This window comes from Rana temporaria, chromosome 6 (genome assembly GCF_905171775.1).
Source record: "Rana temporaria chromosome 6, aRanTem1.1, whole genome shotgun sequence".
NCBI classification, from domain to species: Eukaryota; Metazoa; Chordata; class Amphibia; order Anura; family Ranidae; genus Rana; species Rana temporaria.
The window spans coordinates 222203821-222217621 of NC_053494.1; the positions used below are offsets into that span (position 1 = coordinate 222203821).

At 49.8% G+C, this 13801-nt stretch overlaps 2 protein-coding genes across 2 annotated transcripts in view; both read right to left on the minus strand.

Annotated features, from left to right (window-relative positions):
- The window catches only part of LOC120944301 (protein mono-ADP-ribosyltransferase PARP14-like), a 575277-nt gene that overhangs the window by 41796 nt on the left and 519680 nt on the right, over positions 1-13801 (minus strand). The window lies entirely within an intron of this gene.
- The window catches only part of LOC120944300 (protein mono-ADP-ribosyltransferase PARP14-like), an 80832-nt gene continuing 74081 nt past the window's right edge, over positions 7051-13801 (minus strand). Inside the window, exon 17 of the mRNA XM_040358332.1 lies at positions 7051-8147. Coding sequence (XP_040214266.1) covers positions 7861-8147 — 287 coding nt within the window. The 3' untranslated portion in view covers positions 7051-7860. The remainder of the gene's footprint in view (positions 8148-13801) is intronic.

The following is a 13801-nucleotide window of genomic DNA, read 5'->3' on the forward strand; positions in this document are numbered from 1 at the left end:
GTATCAGACCCTCAGACAATGTATCAGATCCTCAGACAATGTATCAGATCCTCAGACAATGTATCGGATCCTCAGACAATGTATCGGATCCTCAGACAATGTATCGGATCCTCAGACAATGTATCGGATCCTCAGACAATGTATCGGATCCTCAGACAACGTATCGGATCCTCAGACAACGTATCAGATCCTCAGACAATGTATCAGATCCTCAGACAACGTATCAGATCCTCAGACAATGTATCGGATCCTCAGACAATGTATTAGATCCTCAGACAACGTATCAGATCCTCAGACAATGTATCGGATCCTCAGACAACGTATCGGATCCTCAGACAATGTATCGGATCCTCAGACAATGTATCAGATCCTCAGACAATGTATCAGATCCTCAGACAACGTATCAGATCCTCAGACAATGTATCGGATCCTCAGACAATGTATCAGATCCTCAGACAATGTATCAGATCCTCAGACAATGTATCAGATCCTCAGACAACGTATCAGATCCTCAGACAATGTATCGGATCCTCAGACAATGTATCGGATCCTCAGACAATGTATCAGAGGCGTGTTCGCACATTTCACGTGCAGAGCCCGAAAGGTAGCCGGCACGGCGCTGCGCTAATGACAGGCAGGGAGACATATTCCTGATGCTCGGCTGCAGAGATCTTCTGTCCAGCAGGGATTAGTGAACTCTATCTGAAGACTCTGATACATTGTCTGAGGATCCGATACGTTGTCTGAGGATCCGATACATTGTCTGAGGATCCGATACATTGTCTGAGGATCTGATACATTGTCTGAGGATCTGATACATTGTCTGAGGGTCTGATACATTGTCTGAGGGTCTGATACGTTGTCTGAGGATCTGATACATTGTCTGAGGATCTGATACATTGTCTGAGGGTCTGATACGTTGTCTGAGGATCTGATACATTGTCTGAGGGTCTGATACGTTGTCTGAGGATCTGATACATTGTCTGAGGATCCGATACATTGTCTGAGGATCCGATACATTGTCTGAGGATCTGATACATTGTCTGAGGATCAGATACATTGTCTGAGGATCCGATACGTTGTCTGAGGATCCGATACGTTGTCTGAGGATCCGATACGTTGTCTGTGGATCCGATACATTGTCTGAGGATCTGATACATTGTCTGAGGATCTGATACATTGTCTGAGGATCTGATACATTGTCTGAGGATCTGATACATTGTCTGAGGATCTGATACATTGTCTGAGGATCCGATACGTTGTCTGAGGATCCGATACATTGTCTGAGGATCTGATACTCTGACGCCCCCCCCCCACCTCAGGCCAAAAGCAGTACTGCACACCGCTTTGGCCTGAATTGTGCTTGTTTTGTGAGACAACGCTCGCAAACCGAGTTACGATTTTAAAACACACAGCGCTCGTATTGCGAAACGCTCGTTAACCGCGTTACTCGCAATCCGAGATCCCCCTGTATCTTTGTGGTCAATTTTCTGGGTGAATAGAAGAGAAGGAGAGGCGGCCGCAGTTCACTTTGCTGCCCCTCTCAGAGTGCTGCCCACTGGAACCCATGGTAGGGCCGGCCCCGGGTCTCCGTAACACAGGTTCGGTCCTGGTTGCTCTGGGAAACAGACCGTTGGGGAGGTATCCGGAACACAGACCCCCCCCCGCTGCCGGAGGACACCACACCCAGGTGCCATGCTTCATGACTCCACACCAGTCCTTGGTTACCTGTGACAACTACTCAGTGCCGATCCTGACCTCCCTGGGGCCCTAAGCAAAATTGCATGTCACATTAAAGTTGAGAAGGGGGGGGGGAGCGCTGCCGACAGTGACATGTCACATTAAGATTACAGTTGAGAAGCGGGGGGAGGGGGTGTTCTGCTGTCGGAAATGACATCTTACATTAAAGTGAGAAGCGGGGGGGTGCTGACTTCTTGCCTCTTCTCCCATGCAGCCAGCGAGTTGAGAGGTGGTGTGAGGGGTTACTTCTCACCAGGCGGGGGCCTCTAGTAATTTGGGGGGCCCTCCGCAGCTTTGTGGGGCCCTAAGCGGCTTGCATAGTGAGCCTATAGGGCGGATCGGCCCTGCAACTACTCTCCCTTCCTCCACCCTGAATCAGAGGTAACCCCTTGTAACAGATCCTCTTCATACCCCGTATTTGCTTTACCTGACCCAAGTTCTTGTGGTTGCCATCAATCTTCATGCACCCCTTTCACTAACCTCAGACCAAAGGCGGCTACAGCCTGGTTGGCTATTTCTGGGAGGCCGTCTATAGATGTCCTCCCAGAACCACGTGCCGGCGAACGCCCCTTTTGGACATAGCCGATCACAGATCGCAGTAAAGGGCCAATCACAGCGGCCCTTTACCATGTGATCAGCTGTGTCCAATCAAAGCTGATCACAGTGTAAACAGACTTGCCCTTTATTGGCTTTATTTATAACATATTAAAGATGTGGAGGCCCCATGAAGCTCCTGTCCAGTTATCTGTTCTGCCTCAGTGATGTATAATATGTAATAACACCAATTATATATATATTTTGTTTTTTAATGTGCTCATATATATATATATATGTGTCTCTTTCACCTGTCACAATTGGAAAAACCTTGGCCCAGATTCTCAAAGGGCTTACGACGGCGCAACGCAATGTACGCCGTCTTAAGTCCTAATCTGGGCCGCCGTATCTATGCAACTGATTCTTAAGGCCCCATACACACGAGAGGATTTATCCGCGAATACGGTCCAGCGGACCGTTTCCGCGGATAAATCCTCTCGAGGATTTCCGCGGATTTCCATGCGATGGAGTGTACTCACCATCGCATTGAAATCCGCGCCGAAATCCTCTGGCGATGACGTGTCGCGCCGTCGCCGCGATTATGACGCGGCGACGTGCGCGACGCTGTCATATAAGGAATTCCACGCATGCGTCGAATCATTACGACGCATGCGGGGGATCCCTTCGGACGGATGGATCCGGTGAGTCTATACAGACCAGCGGATCCATCCGTTGGGATGGATTCCAGCAGATGGATTTGTTTAGCATGTCATCAAATATTTATCTGCTGGAAATCCATCCCAGGGGAGAAATATCCGTGGAAACAGATCCGCTGGCGTGTACATTCGCTGGGATTTTTCAGCGGATGGATTCTATCGTGTGTATGGGGCCTTAGAATCAGTTACGCATAGATAACCATTAGATCTGACAGGCGTAAGGCTCTTACGCTGTCGGATCTTGAATGCAATTTTTTTTTTGGCCACTAGGTGCCGCCTCCGTCGTTTTCCCCGTCGAGTATGCAAATTAGCAAAATACGCGAATTCCCGAACGTACGCGCGGTCGACGCAGTGAAGTTACGACGTTTACGTTAGATTTGCGTGAATGGGGCTGGACACCATTTACGTTCACGTCGAAACCAATGACGTCCTTGCGACGTCATTTAGCGCAATGCACGCCGGGAAATTTTAGGGACGGCGCATGCGCACTATGTTCGCGCCTAATTTAAATGCTCTACGCCCCCTACCCGGCTCATTTGAATTAGGCGGGCTCGCGCCGGGGGATTTACGATACGCCGCCGCAACTTTACAGGCAAGTTCTTTGTGAATAAAGCACTTGCCTGTAAAACTTGCGGCGGCGTAACGTAAATGACATACGTTACGCCGCCGCAGTTTTACGCCCATCTACGAGGGGTAGATGCGCGTAACAATCATATAAGTCAGTTCTTCTCTTGTCCTTGTACCTCTATCACACATGCGTAGCTCCAGGCGAATCGTTTTTTTAAGCGCAAAACTAGTCTAGCGAGTCTTCTGAATCTTTAAAAATCGGAATCCACATTCCTTGTGATCCGGCTTTACTGACCCCTGATCTACTGTTGTTGGGTTTTACCCTTTCGGGGTAGCCTATTGAATCCAATTGGACTCTGGGCCATTGATTGGCCACTGAGACACGTATTTAGTCACTTTCACAGATTTATATGTTTTTAAATGTGTCTATGCCTTTAACCACTTCATTACCGGGCAAAGATGTGACACCCCTCCCCCCCCCCATTTTGAAACTCCCAGCATGAACCCATGAGATCTAAGGCTGTGACCCCATAGATTTCACAGATCTATGCTGGGACCTGTAGTTCTTCACTAGTTTAGGGAGGTGTCACATCTTGAGCTCTGAGGGGTTCATGCTGGGACCTGTGTCAGTTTCATTCCGGGACACTGTATTGTCCCAGAGTGAAGGTGCCCGGGACAGACCTGCAGAATGCGGGACATGTGGTCACCCTATTTGAAATGCGGGTGCTTTGGATCAAAGCATTCTCCTGGAACGGATTATCCTCGTAAAATACAAGGTTCCACTGTACCTCCAAATAGTCTGGGCTTTGAATCTTCTACTAAACATCTGGTTGGTTGGTTGTTAGTGTTAAGGAAATTTGTAAGTTTTGTATATAATTGTATTGTATATGTATCGCACACTGCCCTCACGGCACCAATAATGTTTTCAATCTTTCGAGTGCTGATTAGAATTAGCCTGCCTATGTTACGCCCCTTGTTACCATAAAAGTACAATTGTGATATTAATGTGATACCTACAATTGCGTCATAATAAAGGAGAACGGTTATTTGGAAAGATGCGGAGTGTATCTATTGGCCAGATTCTGAAAGGACTTACGACGGCGCAGCGCCATGTACGCCGTCGTAAGTCCTAATCCGACCCGTCGTATCTATGCGACTGATTCTTAGAATCAGTTACGCATAGATATCCATTAGATCCGACAGGCGTAAGTCTCTTACGCTGTCAGATCGTAACTGCATTTTTCCGCTGACCGCTAGGGGCAAGTATGTAAATATGTAAATCAGCTATATACGCAAATTCACGTACGTACGCCCGACTGACACAGCAAAGTTACGATGTTTTCGTTTTTCCCGCGGTATAGTTGCCCCTGCTATATGGTGGCATAAGTGCGGCGTAACAATGTAAAGTATGGCTGCCGTTCCCGCGTCAAATTTGAAAATTTTGCGTAACTCGTCTGTGAATGGGGCTGGACGTAATTTACGTCCACGTCAAAACCAATGACGTCCTTGCGGCGTATCAGGAGCAATGCACACTGGGAGATTTCCACAGGCGGCGCATGCGCCGTTCGTGAAAAACGTCAATCACGTCGGGTCACAGAACATTTACATAAAACACGCCCCCCTGATCCAAATTTGAATTAGGCGGGCTTACGCCGGCCGATTTAAGCTACGCCGCCGCAACTTACGGAGCAAGTGCTTTGAGAATACAGCACTTGCCCGTCTAAGTTGCGGCGGCGTAACGTAAATCGGATACGTTACGCCGCCGCAGAACTACGAGAATCTGGCCCTTAGTGTCTGTTCCCTCCCGCAGTCGTTATTCTTAATTTGGAACCACCAATCGAGACGAGGATAGGAGTTGCCCATCTATAAAATGTCCAGGTCACGAGTACCCGGAATTAGAATTCTGTGATAATATTCAGAATAAAGTGTCCAGAATCTGACTTGTGAATATGAAATGAGAAGAAAACACAACTTTGTAACCATTTTATTCATTTCCATTTATCTTGTTACATTGTAGCAGACGGAGGGGGTCATATACAGCACGGGAAGATCCATTTCACACAACTCGTGGCAACCAATCAAATTCAGACCTGCACTGATAAGGGATAGGTGAAGAATGAAAGTTGTAATTTGATTGGCTCATAAGAGCTGTTTGGATCCCCCCCCTCCCCCAATATAAATAAGACCCCAATGGCTGGCAGTATGGAGCCTTCGTATTGCTTATCAGGGCTCATCCTCCCCACCCCCGCGGCACATTGTAGAAGCTCCGGTTCTAATGGCACCTCAACGCACCAGTTCATCTGTTGCGGTGCAAAAAGCAGCATGGCAGATTCTTTATATATAGTTTGGTTAATGCAACCGGCGGCAAAGCGTCTGGACACACAAACTGTCTGTGTTGCAGCAAAGCTCCTCCCGGTGTGACCGGGCCCTGAAGGCTGCAAACAATAATTGCACTTGGAAACTCGGATAGTCTTCCCTGAGGATACAAGAGAATAGAAGTCTAAGGGCACTTGTTGTTGTTGTTGTTTTTGTTGCATTGCATTAAATTGAAAAGGCTTCGTATGTTTGGTATTTGAGTCGGAAGCGAGTTTTGCACAAAAGAGCTTACAGTCTAATGAGAAGGAAGGCAGAATTGTAGTGCTTGCAGTGTGCAGGATGAATATATCTCAGTAGATCGGATACATGGAGGCGAAAACGATCATCAGCTGGGAGAGGCCAGAGGGCGGAGTCACTGGTTTTCCAAATGATGGGTGGAGCCGAGAGGGCGAGAGAACCTCCCTCAGAGCCTCATCTACTGTAAGGTGGTCAATTTTTTTTTTAAACCCGGGGACATCTTTTTTTTTTTTACTAGTAATGGTGGCGATCAGCGACTCTCTGCCCGTCACCAACGCCGCCGCCCACCTCACAGCCTCTCAAATCTCACTTTTCGGGCCCCGGCTACTACTAGGTGGGGTGCGGAGGAAGATCATTCCACCAGGGAAGGCAAGGAGATAAGCAGGCAAGCGGCTGGCCGGTGACTTGTCCTCAATGTTCCCCTATGGGGGAAGTTCCTCCACTGACTGCGCAGGCGCAAGCTTCCCGACGGAAATCCCCGAACCTCGCCCGGCATCCAGGCTCATTCTTTAACATCCCCGTGGATTGGAGGATGTTAAAAAAAGAGCCAGTAGGCCGAGCGAGCGAAGCGAGCCGTCCGAGCGCAGCGAGGACGTGAGGCCGACTGGCCACTTACCTCACAATCCACGTCGCCCTGGATGCAGGCCGCCGTTCGGGGATTTCCGTCAGCAAGTTTGCACCTGCGCAGTGTTTGAAGGAACTTTCCCGATGGCTGGAACCATCTCAGCGCATCAGTTCGCGCATGCGCTGGAACTTCCATGATACATGGAACCAGCACGTCAGATCACCGGGACTTGAGCCAAGGCAGAGGAACATGCGAGCGGAGCTGAATGGGTCATGCACCCGAAACTGCCCCTGCCCCCTGATCAAATCCAATCCGGGGACAGACTTGGTCCGGGGGAGCAGTGTCCTCAATCCGGGGACTGTCCCCGGAAACCGGGGATGTCTGGTCACCCTGATCTATTGGGCCCATAGAGCGATGTGTGGTTGGTCCCGGCACAAACCAACTACATAGCACTTTACCTGTTGTCATCGTCCATTGGTGAACCATTGATCGCTGATATGGCTTGGATTGGCTGGGAGAAGAGACAACCCCCAACCATGACTATTCTATGGAAGACTGAAGGACCATCATGGCTCCTCCATGCAGTCTTTCCCTTAGTTTTTGGCAACATGGAGTTGGTGTCGTGTAGTCACATGGTATCCAAAGGTGGATGAAGTTCTGCTGAACCTCCATGTCACCTCTAATACACTATTATTGGAAATATGCAAACTGGTGATACCATAGGGGTCAACTTTGATTGATCTCCACCCCCCCACCCCTCTTCTCCCTCCCCAGCCAGAACTAGCCAGCTCCCCCCTGTCTGAGGCTCAGTGAGTGAAGATCGGAGTCCCAGAGAATGAGTGCAGCACATGAGAAGTTGTGGAGAAATGAGCCCCATGGAGATCCCAGAGGATATAGACAATGGGAGGCGAGGAAATTCCCCTCCCCCTCACTCTCGGCTCCTTCACTGATGAGTCCCTGTGTGATTGTTTCCTCTGGAATTATTTATCTGTGTTTATTGGCCGCTGTAGACAAGTGATGGCGCCACGCTCTGATCCCGATCTAACCAGGTGACACCAAAACAGGGGATTTTCAGAAGTCTCTGCCCCGGAGGTCTGGGTGATCCCCGGACACAGTCATGGATCATCACTGGAAGACGATGTGATATTCGGGGTAGGCCTGGATGTCATTAAATATCACAAACATGGAAGGATTCTGGACGTCATCCGTCACGCTGTCATAAAGGTCGGTGGGGTTGGCTGCGTTTTTGGCTGGAGGGGTTATCATCCCATGGCGTCCAACACAGTAGAGTCCGGAGAGAACCCGGGCCAGGTACATGTGCTTCTGTCCATTTACATCAGGTTTGGCGTATGTGTGACTGGCGGAGTAATTTGCATTTACAGCAAAATAAGTTCCATTTCCATAAGCAGCGGCTGTTCAAAAAGAAAAAAAAAGGTAAACATTAATATCACTGGAGAGGAGAGTTCCAGAGCAGAGGTAGCGTGGAAGAGAAGGTCTGGAGGTGTGAGTGAAGCCTGGAATCGCACCATGTTGTACGGCACTTAAATGCCGCATGTTCCATATTTATGGGACACTTGGTTTGAACCAGCGGCGGTGCGTTCATAAAGGGCGCAGGAGCCCCGCCCCCCCCCCCCTCTCTTGTCACCCTCTAATCCCCATAGATAGATTCATGCATTGGATGAATCTATCTATGGTCTCTGCTGACACCCCCTATTCAGGTGTCCGGCCCCTTTTCGGGCGCCGGGCACCTGAATTACAGCGGCGGGGGTGCCATTGGCTCTAATAGGCGTCCAAAAATGCGAGAACGCTGTGTGTTCCTTCTCACTCAGCTGTATGTTAGCAAAACAAAGGAATTTGCTTTGCTAACATTGGACTCCCTTTCAGCCAATCGGGTGCGCCGGGTCTGGGTTACCTGTCACCTGATTGGCTGAAATGACAGGCGCTGCGATTGGATGCCTAGCGGGCGTCCAATCATAGCAGAGGACGAGCGGGAGAGGACTTCGGGTCGGGGAAGAAATGGGAGGACACTGCTCGCCTCCTACCGCCATCACCCGCTACCCACCCAAGACAAGGTAAGTGCCGGGCAGACGAGGGGGCACAGTGGCCGCGTTTGATGGGCACAGCGAGGCTGCAATTGATGGGCACAGCGAGGCTGCAATTGATGGGCACAGCGAGGCTGCAATTGATGGGCACAGCGAGGCTGCAATTGATGGGCACAGTGAGGCTGCAATTGATGGGCACAGTGAGGCTGCAATTGATGGGCACAGTGAGGCTGCACCAGCCGCCACTGGTTTGAACTAATAGATTTCAGTATTGTTATAGCGTTGGGCAAGCATTGAGAAATGCAACTCTATAGACGTGGTGTGAATTGACCCCAAGATACACCTTACAGCACGCAGGATGTGACAAGGAAGTCATACTGTACTTGGTGTAAACTCCTGATATTAGTAAGATATTAAAGCCCAGCTTAGTTCTAGATGCAGTTTGGGGAGGTTTATAGACCCCGTCAGGTTTATATTACCTGATAGTGTAGTCCTGGACTCATTTACATGTTGTAGGTAGGTATACCAGTTGGGTTTTGGGATCCTTATTGGATCCAGACAGTACTCTAGTGCAGGGATCCTCAAACTATGGCCCTCCAGCTGTTGTGGAACTACACATCCCATGAGGCATTGTAAAACTCTGACATTCACAGACATGATGGGAATTGTAGTTCCTGAACAACTGGAGGGCCGTAGTTTGAAGACCCCTGCTCTAGTGGGCCATGGACCATAGGCTGGGTTCTTGGGGTAGAGCCTTTGAAATTAAAAGAGAGCAACACAATATTCTTGATAATCCAGATAGAGTTCATTACCGTATATACTGGAGTATAAGCCGACCCGAATATAAGCCGAGGCAAAAATGGGAAAACGTATTGACTCGAGTATAAGCCTAGGGTAGGAAATACAGCAGTTACTGCAAGTGGAAGAGAGGGTCAACAATGTTCATCTGCAGCCTCACTGTGGCCATCTGCAGCCCTCACTGTGGCCCATCTGCAGCCCTCACTGTGGCCCATCTGCAGCCCTCACTGTGGCCCATCTGCAGCCCTCACTGTGGCCCATCTGCAGCCCTCACTGTGGCCCATCTGCAGCCCTCACTGTGGCCCATCTGCAGCCCTCACTGTGGCCCATCTGCAGCCCTCACTGGGCCCATCTGCAGCCTCACTGGGCCCATCTGCAGCCTCACTGGGCCCATCTGCAGCCTCACTGGGCCCATCTGCAGCCCTCACTGTGGCCCATCTGCAGCCCTCACTGTGGCCCATCTTAATGCCTCACGTACCTCCGTCCAGTTTAACAAAGCCTCGGAGTCTCCTGTGGTGTCATGCAGTCAGTCGGCGGCTGGTGTTCTGTCATATTTTCAAACCGGTCAAATTCTCCAACGTGTAGGGTTCTGCACATGCGTGAGCGCGGCCACCGTCCAGTGTAACAAGGCCCCGCCTCCTCCTTGTCCGTGATAGACGGAACACTGATCCAGTTTCTCAGTGTTCCTCCTATCATGGACGAGGTCGAGGAGGGGGAGGGGGAGGGTCCTTGTTACACTGGACGGACGCCGACTGACTGCATGACACCGTGGAAGACTCGAGTATAAGCCGAGGGGGGCTTTTTCAGCACAAAAAAATTTGCTAAAAAAAAATAAAAAATTATAATCGGCTTATACTCGAGTATATACGGTAGTTTAAAAACAAAAAACATTTTGGGGTTTAAATAGCCCCTTTATCAAGGCTTTAGACTGGGGTTTCCAAACATTATAAACAAAGGGCCGGTTTATTGTCCTTCAGACTCTTGGAGGGCTGGACTTTGGCAAGCGGGGGGTGGGAATTTTCCTGGCATCAGTGAGACTTAACATATGGTATTAGGGGGAGGAATAGTGCCCCATCGTTGGTATCATAGGGAGGAATAGTGCCCCATCGTTGGTATCATAGGGAGGAATAGTGCCCCATCGTTGGTATCATAGGGAGGAATAGTGCCCCATCGTTGATATCATAGGGAGGAATAATGTCCCATTAGTGGTGTCAGTGGGAGAAATGGTGCTCCATTGTCGGTGTCAGAATAGTGTCTCGTATCAGTGGGAGGGATACTGCCCCAAAGGCCGGATAAAGGCAAGCAAAGGGCCACAGTATGGAGACCACTGCTTTAGACTTTTAGCTAAGGCGAGTCTGGATCCAAGATAAAATCTTTAAAATAGGAATCTGCTCCAGACACAGGTTTAAGGATTTTATCTCAGATTCCCATCAGCTAAAAGCAGGCCCGGATTGGCCAATCGGGAGAACCGGGATACTTCCAGATGGGCTGGTCGGGTTGCGGGCCGGTAAAATATGCCTCCTGCCAGCCCCGAATGTGCCGCTGAAAAGCCCCGAGTCTCGGGTACGACAATGTTTAATTACGAGATCCGAGTCAGTGCCGCCGAGCAGGGACCAGTGATTGGGCGTATGGGGGTCATGTGCGGCGTGGGGGTGGCCTGTCTGCGATCGTCAAGTCCCGCCTCCGCACATGACCGCTATACGCCCAATCACAATGCGACGGGGAAATACGGAATGTGATGGCGGGAGATGAGCACTGTGCGAGCCGCCGAGGCTGCCTGCGATCGATCTTCTTCCCCTCCGCTTGCTCCTCTGCTCTGTTTTAATTACATTATTATAATAGTCGTGAACTAAAGTGGGCTGGTCTAAGGCATGAAACTCCAGGGCTGAAAATGAGTCCCACTCCGGCCCTGGCTAAAAGTATAAAGTCCTAATAAAAGGGGTCTTAACCACTTCAGCCCCGGACCATTACGCAGGTTAAGGACCTGGCCCCTTTTTGCGATTCGGCACTGCGTCGCTTTAACTGACAATTGCGCGGTCGTGCGACGTGGCTCCCAAACAAAATTGGTGTCCTTTTTCCCCCACAAATAGAGCTTTCTTTTGGTGGTATTTGATCACCTCTGCGGTTTTTAGTTTTTGCGCTATAAACAAAAATAGAGCGACAATTTTGAAAACAATTCAATATTTTTTACTTTTTGCTATAATAAATATCCCCCAAAAACATATATAAAAATGTATTTGATTGGTTTGCGCAAAAGTTATAGCGTTTACAAAATAGGGGATAGTTTTATGGCATTTTTATTAATATTTTTTTTTTTTTACAAGTAATGGCGGCGGTCAGCATTTTTTTTTTTCGTGACTGCGACATTATGGCGGACGCATCGGACCCTTTTGACAAATTTTTGGGACCATTGTCATTTTCACAGTAATGGCAGGGAAGGGGTTAACCACTAGGGGACGCTAAAGGGGTTAAGTGTCTCCCAGGGAGTGATTCTTACTGTAGGGGGGGCGTGGCTGTAGGTGTGACGTCACTGATCGTCGGTTCCCTAGATCAGGGAACCGACGATCGGTGACACTGCCACACAGAAGAACGGGGAAGGTGTGTTTACAGTCACCTCTCCCCGTTCTTCAGCTTCTGTGACCCGATCGCGGAACACCGACGGCGATCGGGTCCCGCGGTCACGGAGCTTTAGACCGGGTGGCGCGCGCGACCCACGGCTGGGCTCTTAAAGGCAGCGTACCTGTACGTGCCTGTGCCCAGCCATGCCATTCTGCCGACGTATATCGGCGTTAGGCGGTCCTTAAGTGGTTAACGTTGCCTAAATGCGTTGGAGTTTTCTTAAAATTCTACAACCCATAAATTCTATCTGGACTATAACAAATCTCATTGTGCTCTTTTCTCCTTCCCTAATTTAAAGGTTTTTATTACTGTCTGTGTCACTGTGGTGCAGATTTCTCACCATTCCCTTGTCTATGGAAAACATATGTGTTTGGGGGGGGGGGGGGGTGATTGGGTGTCACCAGCAGTGGCGGCTGGTGCTCAAAATTTTTGGGGGGGCGCAAACGAAAAAAAAAAAAAAATTGCAGCCTCACTGTGCCCATCACATGCAGCCACTGTGCCATCAAACGCAGCCACTGTGCCATGCCACCAAATGCAGCCACTGTGCCATCAATTGTCACCACTGTGCCATGCCATCAAACGCAACCACTGTGCCATCAATTGTCACCACTGTGCCATGCCATCAAACGCAGCCACTGTGCCATCAATTGTCACCACTGTGCCATGCCATCAAACGCAACCACTGTGCCATCAATTGTCACCACTGTGCCATGCCATCAAACGCAGCCACTGTGCCATCAATTGTCACCACTGTGCCATGCAACACAGCAACTGTGCCATCAATTGTCACCACTGTGCCAAGCCATCAAACGCAGCCACTGTGCCATCAATTGTCACCACTGTGCCATACCATCAAACGCAGCCACTGTGCCCCTCAACTGTTGCCACTGTGCCAATTGTCACCACTGTGCCCTTTAATTGTCACCACTGTGCCCCATGATGCCACTGTGCCCATTGTCACCACTGTGCCCCATGATGCCACTGTGCCCATTGTCACCACTGTGCCCCATGATGCCACTGTGCCCATTGTCACCACTGTGCCCATTGTCACCTCTGTGCCCATTGTCACCACTGTGCCCCATGATGCCACTGTGCCAATTGTCACCTCTGTGCCCTTTGTCACCACTGTGCCCCATGATGTCACTGTGCCCCTTTCCCTGTAAAAAGCACTTACCTGAGGATTCCATGTGCTCCCTCGATGTCTTCTGTCGCTGTGGTGAAGCTTCAGCCAATCAGGTTCCCGATAACCAGAATCCGGGAACCTGATTGGCTGAAACGGCCGTTTGTCTTATACAATGAGCGCAGATTGCCTGCGCTCAGAGTATAGACAGCTGAGAGCCGGAGAAAAGCCTATCAGAGCCGCTGGCTTTGATAGGCAGTTCCCCTCAGCCAACCAGCTGCCGCTATTCGGATAACCGGCGTCCCGCATCCGGTTATCTGAATAGACCAGGCAGCGCTGGCAACCAACAATAACATACATTTGTGCATTTATGCACGAATGTATGTTATTTGCGAGAGGGGGTGGCGCTGCAGCGCCCTCTATAGACGGCCGCCAGAACTGCGGCTAAAATGTCAAAATGACATTTTAGCCGAATAAAAGTTCTTAA